Source organism: Mustela putorius, unplaced genomic scaffold (genome assembly GCF_011764305.1).
Source record: "Mustela putorius furo isolate JIRA1106 unplaced genomic scaffold, ASM1176430v1.1 tig00000407_pilon_pilon_pilon, whole genome shotgun sequence".
Classification (NCBI taxonomy): domain Eukaryota; kingdom Metazoa; phylum Chordata; class Mammalia; order Carnivora; family Mustelidae; genus Mustela; species Mustela putorius.
This window is the reverse complement of record NW_025421373.1, coordinates 8571472-8586416: the sequence shown is the minus strand read 5'-3', so window position 1 is coordinate 8586416 and position 14945 is coordinate 8571472. Positions and strand designations below refer to the sequence as shown.

The following is a 14945-nucleotide window of genomic DNA, read 5'->3' as shown; positions in this document are numbered from 1 at the left end:
TGTCACTAAGATTTCTATGTCCAAGTAGGTCTCAGAGGGGGCGGTAGCAGGTAGAGAAGGCCTTCTCGAAGCTGTCCATGAGGTGGTGTCCAGCTGGGACATGGGGAACCAGCTCTGGCCAAGAGGGATGGGCGAAGTCTGATCTCTTCAGGGCTCATCAAACAACACCCAGCCGTTTCAGATGTCTCAAGAAGAGCAGCCTTGCCCTCTAGATGGTCTTCCCTTGAGTTATAAAAATCATAAGATGTAAAAGAAAATATATGCCATGTGTTCCCAAGAATTTACACTTAGTTCATCAAATCTGTTGTTTTCTGAGAGTTTTTTGGAGTCCAACAAGACTAATGAGCCTTTTTCAAATGTCTTTTTAAAATGTTTTCTTCTGAAAAGGACACTTAGAGGCTTTGAAATTGGTTCCAAGGGTAAAAATAATAATATTAGTAATAAATTGTTCAAAACTCTCAACCGCCGCAGGTTGAAATTTTATTTAATGCTCCAAAACCAGGGACTTGAATTATTACTGGGGTTTGTCGTTGTTTGAAAAAGGAGAAGGAAAGCACATGGAGGTTCACTGGAGTTCACTGTGTGGTTCACAGTTATGCCCACAGCCCAGCAAATTTCTTGCTCAGCCTATGTTTTCAGAGACACACACAGCCCTTCCCCCCACACTTGGCATACATGAGACCAGTTTGAATTCATACTGAGGCTACTTACTGAGTGTGCGGACTTATTTTTGGCTGTTGGATCAAAGCCCTCCCAGAATGGTTCTCTTGTAGGGCATGCAATCTGTGTCGCATAAAATGGGTGATACCTGGTTAAGTGACCAAAAGGTGGAAAGAGGACAATTTTTCTTGGGGGTCTGCGTGCAGGAGCGCTGTCCCGCGGCTGCCCTTGAACATTGTCATCTGATGACCTCTGGTGGTAGAATTTTTCCTAGCATGTGTGCACGGGTGCGTCTGAGCCAAGCCATTCAACCATGTTATATTTTCCTACATTCCTTTCCTCCTGTTTTGTCATTCACATTAAGCAAGGAGCCAGGATCAGTTGCAAACACCCAGGGTAAAGTAGTGCATGTGCCTGGCCGGCCTGTTGCTTTACAAGAGTTGCCCGGTGCCTTCTCTTTCAGCGAACGTCTGATACATTTCCTCTAGAAAGAGAAAGGAGCCAAAATGAAGGAAAGTGTGGCATCCACCGTTGTTTTCATTTTGCTACTTTTTCTCAACACCGGTCTTCTGAATGGTAAGTAAGGAACTGTCCTGCTCTCTCTAATTCCCTGGGGTGTTTTTCGAGAGGATGGGGAGTCCAGCTAGCCCTGCAGTTACAAGCGATGAAAATGTCACTTGCAGCTGTTAAATCATTTGCAATATTTTTGGCATTAAAATCAATGCAGAAATTAATGCAAAAGAATGAAGGCAGTGAACACAAAAGCATGTCTCTGTGCTCTGCCTTCTACCCTTACCCTGGGAGTTCAGGGAAGTAGCTTGGATGAATGACTAGACCAGACTCTGGGGCCAGCTTCTGTCAGCTACTACTGGCTATGTGACCTTGAGCCAATCACCCAATCTCTCTGGGTTTCCACGTTTTCAAAGTGAGGACAAAGATGTACCCTCCACCTCCGATGAAGTGATATATGTGGAAAATCTTTGAAGAACAGTAAAAAGATAAAAGGGATCGCTGTTTTATGATGGGAAACTAACTCTATTATCTGTGCCCATGGGAGAGATGAAGTTCACAACCAGAGCGTGCATGTTGGCATATGTACATTTCTGTGTGCCCACCTCTGTGTATTTTTGGGTGGGGATACTTTTGTATATAATTCTATGTGTACTAACTTTTCCATGTGTACCTGATTGCAAATGCTTCTCTGTTATAACAGTATGCGTCTCCATCTGTTAGTGTATCCCTGTGTACCAGTATATTTCCATGTATTTTCCAAGTGGGCTTCCTAGTATGCAGTTGCATATATGTGGGGGCGGGGGGCTGTCTGTGTGTTTGTGAGGTGGGCTCTAATGTGGACATACGTATGTACCTGTGGGTACGGTATCTACGTGGTTGTCCTTCTGTCTGTGTGCATTTTAAGAATAGTGAGACAGTCCATTTATTTTCACTCTCCCTGCTAAAGTGAGTGAAAGGAACATTTGACTAATTGTAATTTCACAACTGTACTCTCCTCTCCTGAATAACCAGTGAAATGTGAAAGAGAGAAGATTCCAGAGAGAGAAAAAGGACAGCAGAGATCAGCATAATCCATAGGGAAACTTGAAGTATTCAAACAATCAACAGTTGCCTTAATTGGCTTCTGTGGATGCTCATTATTGAGCCATAGGGTTTGGGGTTTTTTAAAAAAGAAAAAAAAAAATTCTGCCCCACAGGCCCATTCCCAGCCACAAAACAAACAAATAAACAAACAAACAAACAAAAACCCACACACACAACAAACGAATCACTTCAACCTATGAGATTATCCTAAAGAAATTTTCCCTGGAGCATAAACAATGTTACAGATTTTGGCCAACCTAACCCCAGGCTGGCTGGCATGGAGTTTTCAGATTTCCTATAATCCTTTGATGGTTTTCAGGGTAGCTGGGAGCTCGAGGGTAGCTTAGCTCCCACTGACAAGACCGGCCTGCTGTCCTCAGCCCCTGCCTGTGCAGTGTCGTATCATTCCATGGACTTCTTCTTTCTGGCCAGTTTTGCCTGGGGTCCCCTCTTCCCATGCATGTTCTCCTCCGGACTTGATCTTTCTGATCAAAGTTCTCAGAGAGAACGTGTGGCCTAGGAGCCAGCGGTCGGGGACAGGGGGACAAGTATAAGAGAAAACGGAGAAAAACCCCTGCTCTGAATGGCCTGGGGTTTTATGGGGATGGGCACAATGGGGCTGCTGCCTAGCAGGAGGCACAAGGCAAAGGCCCAGGGCCACCCTCTTCCTCTTTGGACTTGGCATACAAGGAAGGGGGTCAAGGCAGTTGACCAAGAGCTTTGGGGATGAAGCAACTGAAAAACCCCATCCTCTTGACATTGTATTTTCCACATCACCTTCTGGCTTCCAACTGGGGTCAGGTATGGCTCTTGGATAATAATGGTAGCTGGTAACCAGGAGAGCAGTGAGTCACTCCGCCACCTCTTACCATGCCCCCCACCCCAAAAAGATTCATAGAACTGCAAGGAAGCCCTTTGCCACCTCACCACAAAAAGACCCAAGAGGGAAGGGGTAAATATAAGACAAAAGGGACTAAAAAACGAGAATCAGAAATGAGGGCAGGAGAATGAGGAGATAAACGAGACAGATGGTGAGACTGGGTCAGAGATCCAAGCCAAATGGAGTCAAAGGAAAGTGAAGGGAAACAGGAAGGAAAGGAGAAGATGGGGTGAGGGGGAAGCCACCAAAGGAGTGTCAGCGATAGAAAGAAGAAAACAGAAGGTCCCGGATTGAGTTAATTCTGTGGGAAAGGCAGAAGGATGGAGATTTGTGAGTGGATGGAGAAGCGCTAGAGAGCAATGTGTCAGCAAAGTGTCCCAGGATGCCTGTGCCTGGGGCAGAATGCTTTTCATGGTCACTCTTCTACTATGGGAAGATGTCAATTGCATAGACTCTGGGATCATGGAAGGGCCACATACCCTTCAGTCTACACGTATCCAGCCCACCCTTGATGTTCATCCTGTTGGAATTTTACAGTTAGTCACCGGTCCTGGTTAGTGGCCATCTCTGCCTCACAGGACACACACACACACATGCACACACATAACATGAACACACATACACACGCAGTTCTCTCTCGCGCGCGCTCACTCTCGCTCTCTTTCTCTCTCAGTCCTGCCAACATCAGGACAGCCCACAGAGGAATGTTGCTGGTATTTCTGAGCCCCCCACCCCTCTGCCTCCTCATCCCAAACTTCATCACTTCGTCACTGACGTGGTCCCATCACTCTGCTTCTGTCACCAGTAGGAGGGTCAGTTGAATGCACCTTATTCTCCAATGACTTCTGGCTCCTTTTAGGACAATCACCTCCTGGAAAACCTGTGATCTCTAAATGTCGTTCTCCTGAAAAGGAAACATTCACCTGCTGGTGGAAACCTGGGGAAGATGGAGGGCTTCCCACTAATTACACACTGACGTATCACAAGGAAGGGTAAGAAGTTTTCTTCTCTCCTATCAACCCCACATGACTGCTCTCAATCTGGGGGCCCAAAGTTAGAGTTACCACACTTCCCTGGATTGGCACGAGTAAGGCTCCTACCACCAGGGAAAAGAACTCCACTGCTTGTGTCTACAGTCTCTGGTTAATGTCCTTGAGGAGCTCTCTCCATGAGTATAAGATCATCCAACACACCAGCAGTACAGCCCGGAATTATTCCTAGTGTCTGTCCCAAGCTTAGGTTGTAGCCCAAGGTCACATATTGATCTTTCCTAAAGGCTAGTCACCTTTAGATGTAAATCTTGGGCCGGTTTTTACTTTCGCAATCTCAAAGGATTATCGTATAATCTGTAACCACCACAGTACATTAGGTTTTCAAACTTGTTCCGTGACCGAGAAAGTAAAGAGCCCCATAAGCAAAGGGAGATAAGGATGTTTCCTTAGCATTTGCTGAGCCAGGATCTCTGATCTTCCAGAGGGCATATGTGGACCTAGGGTGGTGTCGAGGGCTTAACAAGGGCCTCTCTGGGCAGAGTTTTGCTTTACTCACAATGAAACCATCCCGGAAAGCCCAGGAGGGCTGTATCCTTCCCCAGAGAAGAAAACACTTACCTGTTGCAACACCTGGCCCACATCCCAAATATACTTTGTTGTACGCAACAGTGTCGTCCCTTGTGGGACCCAGAGGGGTATCTTGTAAATTGAGTTCAGGGACTCAAACTGGCAACCAAGCTAAGAAAGCCTTCACACCTCATGCTGGGTCTTGCGTTGAGGCCCTGATGTCTACATGGGGGCAGCCTAAGGAGGCCTCCTGGTCCTGAAACGGCCCCTTTCTTAGTAATGTTACTCTGTTTTTGACTTGAGGCCATCTGAAATAGACTGACAGCAATGTTTACCTCTTTCATCTTCTTTAAGTGAAATGTAATTCAATCGACACATGTGCGCGGTAAATGCCACATTGTGCACAGCCCCCGGTGTATGTATAGGGGAGGGTCACGAGTCCTGACATGACCAGTGGCCATTCCCTGCGCAGGGCCGGGCCTTGGCCATTGAGAGCTCAAGCACTTGTTGGCAGGGGGCATACAGCACAAAGCCCACAAAAACCTATGGAAGAGAGGTGTCAATGAGCAGCAGAGTCGTTGAGGATCTAACATAACCCTTCCACCATCTCCAACACCCTCTTGCCTGTCTCACCCCCAGCTGACATAGGCAGGACACAGAAGTTTGGGGAGCTGTTTCTCAGCTCTGGTTCCTGCATTTTGAAAGTCTGATCCCCAAAAGCCAGTGTTACTGATCTACTCGGAAAGAAACTAAACTCTGTTGACCGCTTCCTTATTTGCTGCTAATGCACTACTCATTGCAGAGAAACAACCACACATGAATGTCCAGACTACATAACCAGTGGCCCCAATTCCTGTTACTTCAACAAGAAGCACACCTCCATATGGACGATGTACATCATCACAATAAATGCCACAAACAAGATGGGAAGCAGTTCCTCGGATCCACGTTATGTGGATGTGACTTACATAGGTAAGGCAAAAGGCAAAAACAGGTCAGGAATGGGTTACCCCTTATGGATTTACCAGTGGTAGGACTCAGCTTGAGTCTTCTTGGCTTTTGGAGAAAAGAAAGAAAGAAGAAAATTTTCAATATCTTTCTCAACTGGTTTTTCAAACCCGTTTTTATCAAGTCATTCATGGGAGTAGGACTGGGATGTGGGATCCTTATGTTTCTGTGCCTTCCCTTGAGCCTTCTTCTCATCTTCTTGCATCCAGAAGGAATATTCTATTTATGCGTCCCTTATCACTCCTTCCCTCCAGCCCTCCTCCCACAACCAATGTCCCCTTCTCCCTGACTTTCTCTCTCCCCATGGAACACAGAGTTCCTGCAGGGAGTAGAGCTCCTAGAAGGCGTTTATTTGCTTCTGCACCCACAGGGATTGTGCCAACCCATTTGCCCCAAATTCAGTCCTCAATATACAGGTGCTTCTTAGTAACTGGAGCTATTATTTTAAAAATAATTTGGGGAGTAAAACTACTAATCGAACAGCAGTCTGAAGGCCAAGATCGCAAGTACAATGTTTGGAGACGTCATTAGCAAACAAAACTAAGTCAACCCAAACGCTGCATCTGGCTTTACACGATCAATCATGAGTTGTAGGGTAATTAGGCATCACTGCTGTGGCCTGGACAGTGTAGCATGGCTGACCATAGGAATCTTAGGACAAAAGATGGCTTGGCCAGGCCAGGGTTCAGCCCTCATCTTGCATCATAATCTAGGGAGTAGCTAATTAGGTTCATGGTTACCCAAGTCTTCCAGATTTACCTAACACCACTCAGTAAGGAAAATTAGATTAGGATTCTCAAGTGTTCACTTGCATATCATCCCAAAGGCATGTTATCAGTGGTTTATCCTTAAAAACTGGAAAAGTACACACTTGAATATTTTCTCTTGCAGTAAATCACTGGAATGAGCCTGGGGGTAGAAACTGAATTTGAGCTTAGTTTAAGAAACTGAGAAAAGCAACTCCAGTGGCAAATAGGAATAAAATAAATTCCGGTCATATAACTTTCTTGAGATTCAAAGTCTTTAAGATGCTACATGCTAAGTAACTCCTTTGTCTCAGGCTCTCTCTTATGGATTTAACATAGGAGGGCAAAACAGCAAAGGCAAAAGAAGTTCTGGAAGGAGCCATTGCTACAATGAAAGTAGTCATACACACACACACACACACACACACATGCACACATTCATGCACAAAAACAGAATCACTGATGAGTAGTACCTTTACAAAGTGAAATTGATGAAGGAACCAATTTCATATGAGCTCTGGGAAACAACTTCTCTGGTGAAAAAGTGCTGGCCCCTATTTCCCAAAAAATCAGAGAGTTTATGGAACTCTCATATGACCCTACAGCACACAGTGTTGGTGACAAGCCATAGAATTCATTTAATAATCAATGCTGGGCGCCTGGGTGGCTCCGTCAGTTGAATGTCGGACTCTTGATTTCAGCTAGGTCATGATCTCAGGGTTGTGAGATCGAGCCCCATGTCAGGCTCTGAGCTGGGTGTGGTGCCAGCGTGAGATTATTTTTTAAATCAGTATTAACCACAGTACCTTCTCGATCAGCCAGGGATAACTCAGAATGTTCAGAATGACAATATTGGCAGATAATATCTCAGAAATAGATTTCGTTACTGTTCTTGTTGGTACTGCTGTTGAATTACATTTAGCGATGTCGAAGATGGTTGAAAGCAGTGATTCTCAACTCGGGGCTGTGTTGTCTCCCCCAGAATATTTAGCAATGACAGGAAACCTCTCCAATGATTGCAGCCTAGGGGAGCAGGCTCAGGGTATTGCTGACATTTAATGGGTAGGGGCCAGAAACACCGCAAGGCACACTAGAGAGCTCAGGACAGCATCCCTCCCACCCACCCCAACGTGCCAATAGATAAGTGTCCGGTCCAAAATGCATAGTGCCAAGGTTGAGAAACTTTGCTCTAAAGGATTTAGCTTAAACATTTTGCTGGCAGTTTTGTACCAATAGTTTTTTTTTTTTTTTAAGATTTTATTTATTTATTTGTCAGAGAGAGAGAGAGAGCAAGAGCGAGCACAGGCAGAGTGGCAGGCAGAGTCAGAGGGAGAAGCAGGCTCCCTGCAGAGCAAGGAGCCCGATGTGGGACTCGATCCCAGGACGCTGGGATCATGACCTGAGCCGAAGGCAGCTGCTTAACCAACTGAGCCACCCAGGCGTCCCTTGTACCAATAGTTTTTGATCAAAGGCGTTTCTCAGGTTGGTTTAGTAAGTACAGATAAAATGATTTTTCATAGATATTTACTTAGTGACATATAAGCATTAGGATTAGTGGCAGATTTTCTGAAGTCCACTTTTCTAGGCAACTGTAGGTTATAATGCCCAATACACTACAATCACACTCACATCCCTCCTGGCATGAGACTTACTTGAGGAGGTAATAAATGAAGTGAGAAAATACTACTGATCAGCAGGACTGAGATTAGGACAAGACAAGCTGGTACCCAAGGCACTCTTCAGGGGATAGTCACACAGTTGTACTTACAGGAACCTGAAAGTAAGTGCCTCCTTATTTGTGTGTGTGTGGCATAATACACATAACATAAAATTCACCATCTTAGCCATTTTAAGATGTGTGATCCGGTGGTGTTAGTTCATTCCCACAGTTATGCACCCTTCATGCTCTTGTTCCAGAACACGTTTGTCACTCTGGATGGTAACTGCACAGCAATTAACCAGTTACTCTGGAACCCCTGCTTTATCCCAGCCCCAGAACAACTACTAGTCTGCTTTCTGTCTCTAAAGGTTTGCCTATTCTGCATATTCCAAGTATATGGAATCATAGAGTATGTGTCCTTTTGTGTCTGGCTTCTTCCACTTCGTATAATGTTCTCAAGATTCATCTATGTTCTAGCATGTATCAGTACTTCCTTCCCTCTAATGATTGAGTCATGTCCCACGATATGGATATTATTTATCCATTCATCCTTTGGTGGACATTTGGGTCGTTTTCACCTCTTGGCTACTGTGAATAGTGTACTATGAGCAATCAGGTACAAGTTTTTGTTTGAACACCTGCTTTCAGTTCTTTTGGGTAGAGACTAAGAGTGAAATTGATGGATGACATGGTAATAGCACATTTAACTTTCTAAGGAATATTCAGACTTTTTTCTACAGTGGCTGTACCACTTTACATTCCCAACAGCAATGTACAAGGGTGCCACTTTCTCCACTGTTCCCACCAACATTTAGTTTTTTCGCCTTTTGAATTCTAGCCATCCTAGCATCCTAGTATGAGACGGTATCTCATTGTGGCTTTGACCTTCGTTTCTCAATGACTTTTGAGCCTCTTTCCTGTCCTTGTTGGTCATGTGTGCCTTCTTAAATTTTGCATTGTGCTTGCTTCAACCTAACCCCAGTTCCGCTGACCAGCACCTGATACCAAATGCCAAGAGTCTCATAACCACAGTGGAGTGAAACAGTAGAGAGAGCCCCCTCTAAGACGTGTCATTCAGTGTTCAGATACCACTTTTACTAAATATGGAGTTTCTTTTCTGTCTACAGTTGAACCAGACCCTCCTGTGAACCTAACTTTGGAATTAAAACAGCCAGAAGACAAAAAAACATACCTGTGGATGAAATGGTACCCACCCACCCTGGTTGATGTTAGATCTGGTTGGCTCACACTCCAGTATGAAATTCGGTTAAAACCCGAGAAAGCCACTGAGTGGGAGGTAAGTCAACTAGAAGATTTTGGAAAGAACCTGGTCCTTGGCAAAGGTGAAGCCCTCGCGCTGAGAGTAAGTCGCTCCTCCTCATTTTTGGGTAACCCTGTTGCCCTCTCAATGCTGATGTGACCTACCCTGGCATGGATGGTCCTCCTCACCTCCACTGGGATTGATAAAGGTCATCTCCATACTCTCCCAGAGCTAGCTAGCTCCTTGCCCTGAACAGTGTCCTTCACCTGATCTCCAACCCATGTCCTTCAGGATATCTTAGTTTGAGATACTTGTGAGTGTACTTATGTGGCACTAAGTAGGAGGAAAAAGTCTCAGTGTAACCGGTCCGTGATCAATGGTATTTTTATTCACTGGCAAATACTTCAATGTAAAGAAGAAATAATACAGTAAATTATAGGCATTATAATAGTCTACTCTTAAATATTTTATAGTATTATAATATTATATAATATTTTAGTCTGTATCTCTTTTATTTTATTTTCTTATTTTTTATTATTATGTTCAATTAGCCAGCATATAGTACATCATTAGTTTTTGATGTAGTCTCCAACGGTTCATTAGTTGCATTATAATACCCAGTGTTCATCACAACACGTGCCCTCTTTAATCACCCATTTACCCCATCCGCCCACAGCCCCCTTCCATAGCCCTCAGTTTGTTTCCCAGAATCCAGAGTCTCTCATGGTTTGTCTCCTTCTCTGATTTCTTCCAATTCAGTTTTTCCTCCCTTTCCCTGTATATTCTCTTTTAAAAAGGGAACATTTGAGGGGTATCTGGCTGGCTCAGGCAGTGAAGTGTGTGACTCTTAATCTCAGAGTTGTGAGTTCTAGCCCTACACTGGGTATGGAACCTACTTGAAATCTAAAAAGAACAAAAAGGAACATTTGGTTTCACTCATATGTGGAATTTAAAAACAAAACAAATGAACAAAGAACAAAGAGATAAACAACAACAAAAAAAAAAGTCTCTCAAATACAGAGAACAAACTGGTGGTTGCCAGAGGGCAGGTGGGTGGGAGAATGGATGAAATCGGTGAAGGGGGTTAAGAGTACACTTATTGTGATGAGCACTGAGTTATGCATAGAATTGTTGAACCACTATATTGAACACCTGAAACTAATGTAACACCTCTATGTTAATTATGCTTCAATTTTTAAAAAGATACTCTCAAACCCATTAGCAATGATAGCAATACAAAATTTTTAAAAAGGGAACATTTCCAAACATAGCCAAAATAATAAGGTTACACAAAGAAAATTAATTAAAGTTCTTTAATAACATTTAATAGCCCGTCCATATTTTAATTCTCCCAATTACTTCCAGAAATACCTTTAACAGCTAATTTGTCCAAACCAGAATCCACTCTAAGACCATACGTGGCTGGTTGTTCTGTCGCTTCCATCTCAACATACTCGGGAGAGTGGGTCATTTGTCCTATAGAATGCATTTGTATGAGGAGTTCTCTGTGAAGTCATTTGGCTAATTTCTCTGGCCCTGTATTTCCTGTAACCAGACAATTAGATCTAGAAACTTGATCAGGTTCGGGTTGAACAAGTTTTAGCAAGAATACTTCAGAGCTGATTGTAGGTGCCTCATGCCAGGAGATGGAAATCATCTGGTTAACCCACCAGAAATGATGCTAAAACTGACTCTGGGATCAGAGAGATGACAACTTCATCCCTTGATTGTTTTGCTTGTACACTATTGTTTCAACAAACTTGAAGTCCCTGTTCTCTTTCACCTAGGGGCAATATGAATCAATAAAGTCATTAGGGTTGACAAAATAGCCACTTTTCAATTGTATTCACTGGTTGTCTTCCATAAAGTAGAATTTAGAAGTGGGTAGAGGACAGGAAGCAGAATATTTGACTCGATGTCAATGGAGTTCCCCATGAAGAGGTAAAAAACCCACTAATTTTTGTGTGAGTCCTGTGAGGAGGAAAAGATGAGCTAGGAGGATGGAATGGTGAGAAGAACAGAGATTTATCTACAAAATTGAATCTGCTGGCCTCGGCTCTTCAATAGTTTATTATCTAGGGGAATGACTTCTATCTTCCTTGTTTGTCCCTAGACTCATTTTGCTGGACAGCAGACTCAGTTTAAGATTCTCAGCTTATACCCAGGACAGAAATACCTTGTCCAGGTTCGCTGCAAGCCAGACCATGGATTCTGGAGTGAGTGGAGCCCAGAGAGCTCTATCCAGATACCTAATGGTGAGTGTCTTGGCTCCCTTTTGCATATACTCCAAAATATTTCTAAAACAAAATAAATTCAGTAAGTTTGCATGTAGTAACTACTAACAGAAAAACTATTTTAAGCCTTGGCCAGAAGAATAAAGAGAGGTGGGTTTATCATCTCTCCATCTAGTACCAAGATGCCTGGAAATGTAGCACTGCTCTCTGGGCCACTGTCAGTGAAGACCTGTTTCTAGGATAAGACTACAAACATGGGTTTGGCATGTCTCAAAGGGTTTGATGGTCAGTCATTCTGCCCTCTCCATTTGCTCAAGGTCATCATCTAGCTGTCCCAAAATTTGTAAGGTGGTATGCCACTTCAAAGGCATTAATCAATTTTCAGTCCATGATGTCAATTACATCTTGATCCTTGTATGAAGGTACAGTATGAAAGAGACACCCAGTTCTAAGTGCCAATAAACATGGTGGCTTGTGCTCCACAAGAGAATAATTCATCTTACATTTCTAAAGTACATTATGGTTTATAAAGTCTTGACCTTGCTTGCCCTTTCCAACCTTCCCAGGTCTTCAGAGAGAATAGGATTAGCATTAGGAATCAAAAATGAGGAAAATGAAGCTCAATGAAGTTAGAGATCTTACCCAGAACCACATGGCAAAGCCTAGCTCTTCTACCAACTTGCCCGGCCAAAGCACAAAGCTTGCATTGGCTTGGCATTGAAACAGCTCTAAATTGTGGGTCATAAGATTCATATGTGCATCCAGTTCAGCCTTGGCTCTTATTAATTAAATAAAAGCACAATGTCTAGAGGCAGAAGGTCCAGGTTCAAATCCCAACAGTAGTTTATAGTTTACATGTTTGTGGGGAAATCGCTCTTTGAGCCTCCATGTCCTCATCTTTATATACCAGGCAGTGTATGTAAAGAGTTTAGCACCCTCGATGGCTTTAGCAAGAACTTAATACATGATGGCCTTTATTATTATTACTGCAATGGACCATGTGACCTTGAATTTCCTCTAAGGATCAAATAAAATAATATGTAAAAGAATTTTGAAATTAGTAGAGTACTGTAAAAATATATGCAACATACTAAGATTTAATAATAAAAATTAAATGTGTCACTGATGCTACTCTCTTTGGATTGCTATTCAAATCAAAAGAGGTGTAGGGAAGTGGGGGGAACTATTTTGTTCATAACTTCTGCTTATTCGTTGTGTTTTTTTGTTTTTAATGATGCTTTGATGAGATCAAATCTTTCTGACTGTTTGCTTTTTAGACATCTCCATGAAAGATACCATTGTGTGGATCTTTGTGGCCGTTCTCTCCACAGTCATCTGTTTGATTATGGTCGCAGCCGTGGCTCTGAAAGGCCATAGGTACTTCACTGTCTGTCAACCCTCCTCCCAATCATGGCTGTCAGGAATTGCAGTAAAAAGGATAATGCAAAGATGATATGTCAAGCACACTTCCTTTGAGTCATTCGCTACAGTGTGTTTGTCCATAGAAAATCTTTTATCAGTGTTAGCAAAGGGAACAGGATGGACTCCTTTGAAACTGGTGCTCTTTCCATCAAACTGAGACTCCCAGTGGTGCATTAGTTAAACTCCCATTAAGAGCAGCTCCAATCAAGAGAAATAAGTAGTCCCAAAAATCGACTCATTTTGGCATCGGCCTCCTCTAGGAGCCAGAGCTAATTACAATGTCAGCCCCTAAAATTATTAATTGTCTTTGCCATTGATCTTTAGTCTCATGGAGCTCCAGAAATCTAACTCCTGTCCACCATAGCCCATGTAACATGTAGTTAAAGAATATTGGTCTTTCAAAAATTACAAAGTGAGAAAGTGAGTCATCTAATTCTTCTTCACAAATTATTTTATAGCATGATCACCTGCATCCTTCCACCAGTTCCTGGACCAAAAATAAAGGGATTTGATACTCATCTGCTGGAGGTAAGTAGCAGAGGTGGAGAAGGTAGCATGACTCACTGCTTTGTAATCATGACCTGGACACTTGCACACACAATTGCCATCAGTTCAGCCTGGCAGGCTCAGTCCCTGCCCAGCTTGCCCTACTCCTTGGCACATGTGTTTACAGAAAGATGGCTGGAAGTATGAGGGTCCTTACCTTCAGACACTAGATGTCAGAGGGTAAGGAGAGAAAGCCAAGGAAACATGAAAACACATAGTAATACTTGCGAGGTAAGTATTACTTATGAACAGAACAGGTCTGTTCATAAGCACAGAAATAAACATTTTGTGCAAATAACCAATTTAGAAAGAGGGTGAATATTTTGATTAATATGAAACAGGGACCCACCACCACCTCCTTTGTCATACTTCCATTAAAGTTTTCACTGGAGTGTTCTTTGCACAATTGCAGTATCCTATTGTAATTGTCGCTCACTGTGAGGACTCAGCAGAGACTGGATCAGTCCAGGGGGCTGCTGTTTGCCCAGGCCCACTTAGGCTGATTCAAGAGGGATTTAAATTCAACTGTTTTGAATAAAAATAGGGGTTAGGACATTTTATGTTTCTGTCCAGATGGATATATATGGTTTCAGTTTGACTTCAGCTTAACAATGCCATATCTAAAAGCAATGGCTTGCACATTACCTCCCTTGACCCAGCCACTGTGAGGCTAACAACATAGCAAGAATGTGAAAAGTGAGTCCCAGGGAATTTGGCTTGACTACACTCAGTTTGATTGCAAGTATTGGAACAGGGATTAGAGCCCCAGAACTTGGGCTCCTGGTCCAGTGCTCTTACCCCACTACCCGTCTCTAGTACTGACCTTCATAGAGCCAGCACGAACATCTTAACTAAGTAAGTTAAATACTGTCTAGCTCAAAATTTGATCCTGTGGCCACAGGGACTTAATAATAAAATAACTACTGTGTTGTGTGTATGTGTGTGTGTGTGTGTGTGTGTGTCTCTCTCTCTCTCTCACACACACACACACACACAAAAAGTTTTCATATTTTTAATCACAATTACCTCTCATCTTCAAAAGAACTCTCGCAGATGGGTACTGCTATTCCCACTTTACAGAAGGAGAAAGTAAGGACCATAGAGAAGCCCATCCAATGTCAGTACCCTTTAAAAAGTGATAGAGTCAAGATTTGGATACCAGTACCTGACCAAAGTCAAGGGATCAGGAAGAAAGGTGGAAAACAAGAGGCAAGAAGGAGGCGAGAAGGAGGAGAACAGAGAGGAGGAGAGGAAGGAAACTGGGACAGCAGGGAGAGAGGGAGAGGTAGGAGGAAGGACAGGAAATGGAGCATAAGGAAAGAAAAGAGTAGGGTAGGAGTAAGGAAGAAGTAGGAAGAGGAAGAGTTGAGAAA

At 43.2% G+C, this 14945-nt stretch overlaps 1 protein-coding gene across 3 annotated transcripts in view; it reads left to right on the top strand.

Annotated features, from left to right (window-relative positions):
- Positions 1-14945, top strand: part of PRLR (prolactin receptor) — a 174074-nt gene that overhangs the window by 150510 nt on the left and 8619 nt on the right. For 2 of the 3 annotated variants that reach the window (XM_045079463.1, XM_045079462.1), the window contains 7 exons: positions 1124-1236; positions 3996-4128; positions 5498-5667; positions 9237-9406; positions 11484-11625; positions 12882-12981; positions 13485-13554. In XM_045079463.1, coding sequence (XP_044935398.1) covers positions 1167-1236; positions 3996-4128; positions 5498-5667; positions 9237-9406; positions 11484-11625; positions 12882-12981; positions 13485-13554 — 855 coding nt within the window. In that variant the 5' untranslated portion in view covers positions 1124-1166. The remainder of the gene's footprint in view (positions 1-1123; positions 1237-3995; positions 4129-5497; positions 5668-9236; positions 9407-11483; positions 11626-12881; positions 12982-13484; positions 13555-14945) is intronic. The other variant, XM_004738036.3, reaches the window with a different exon arrangement.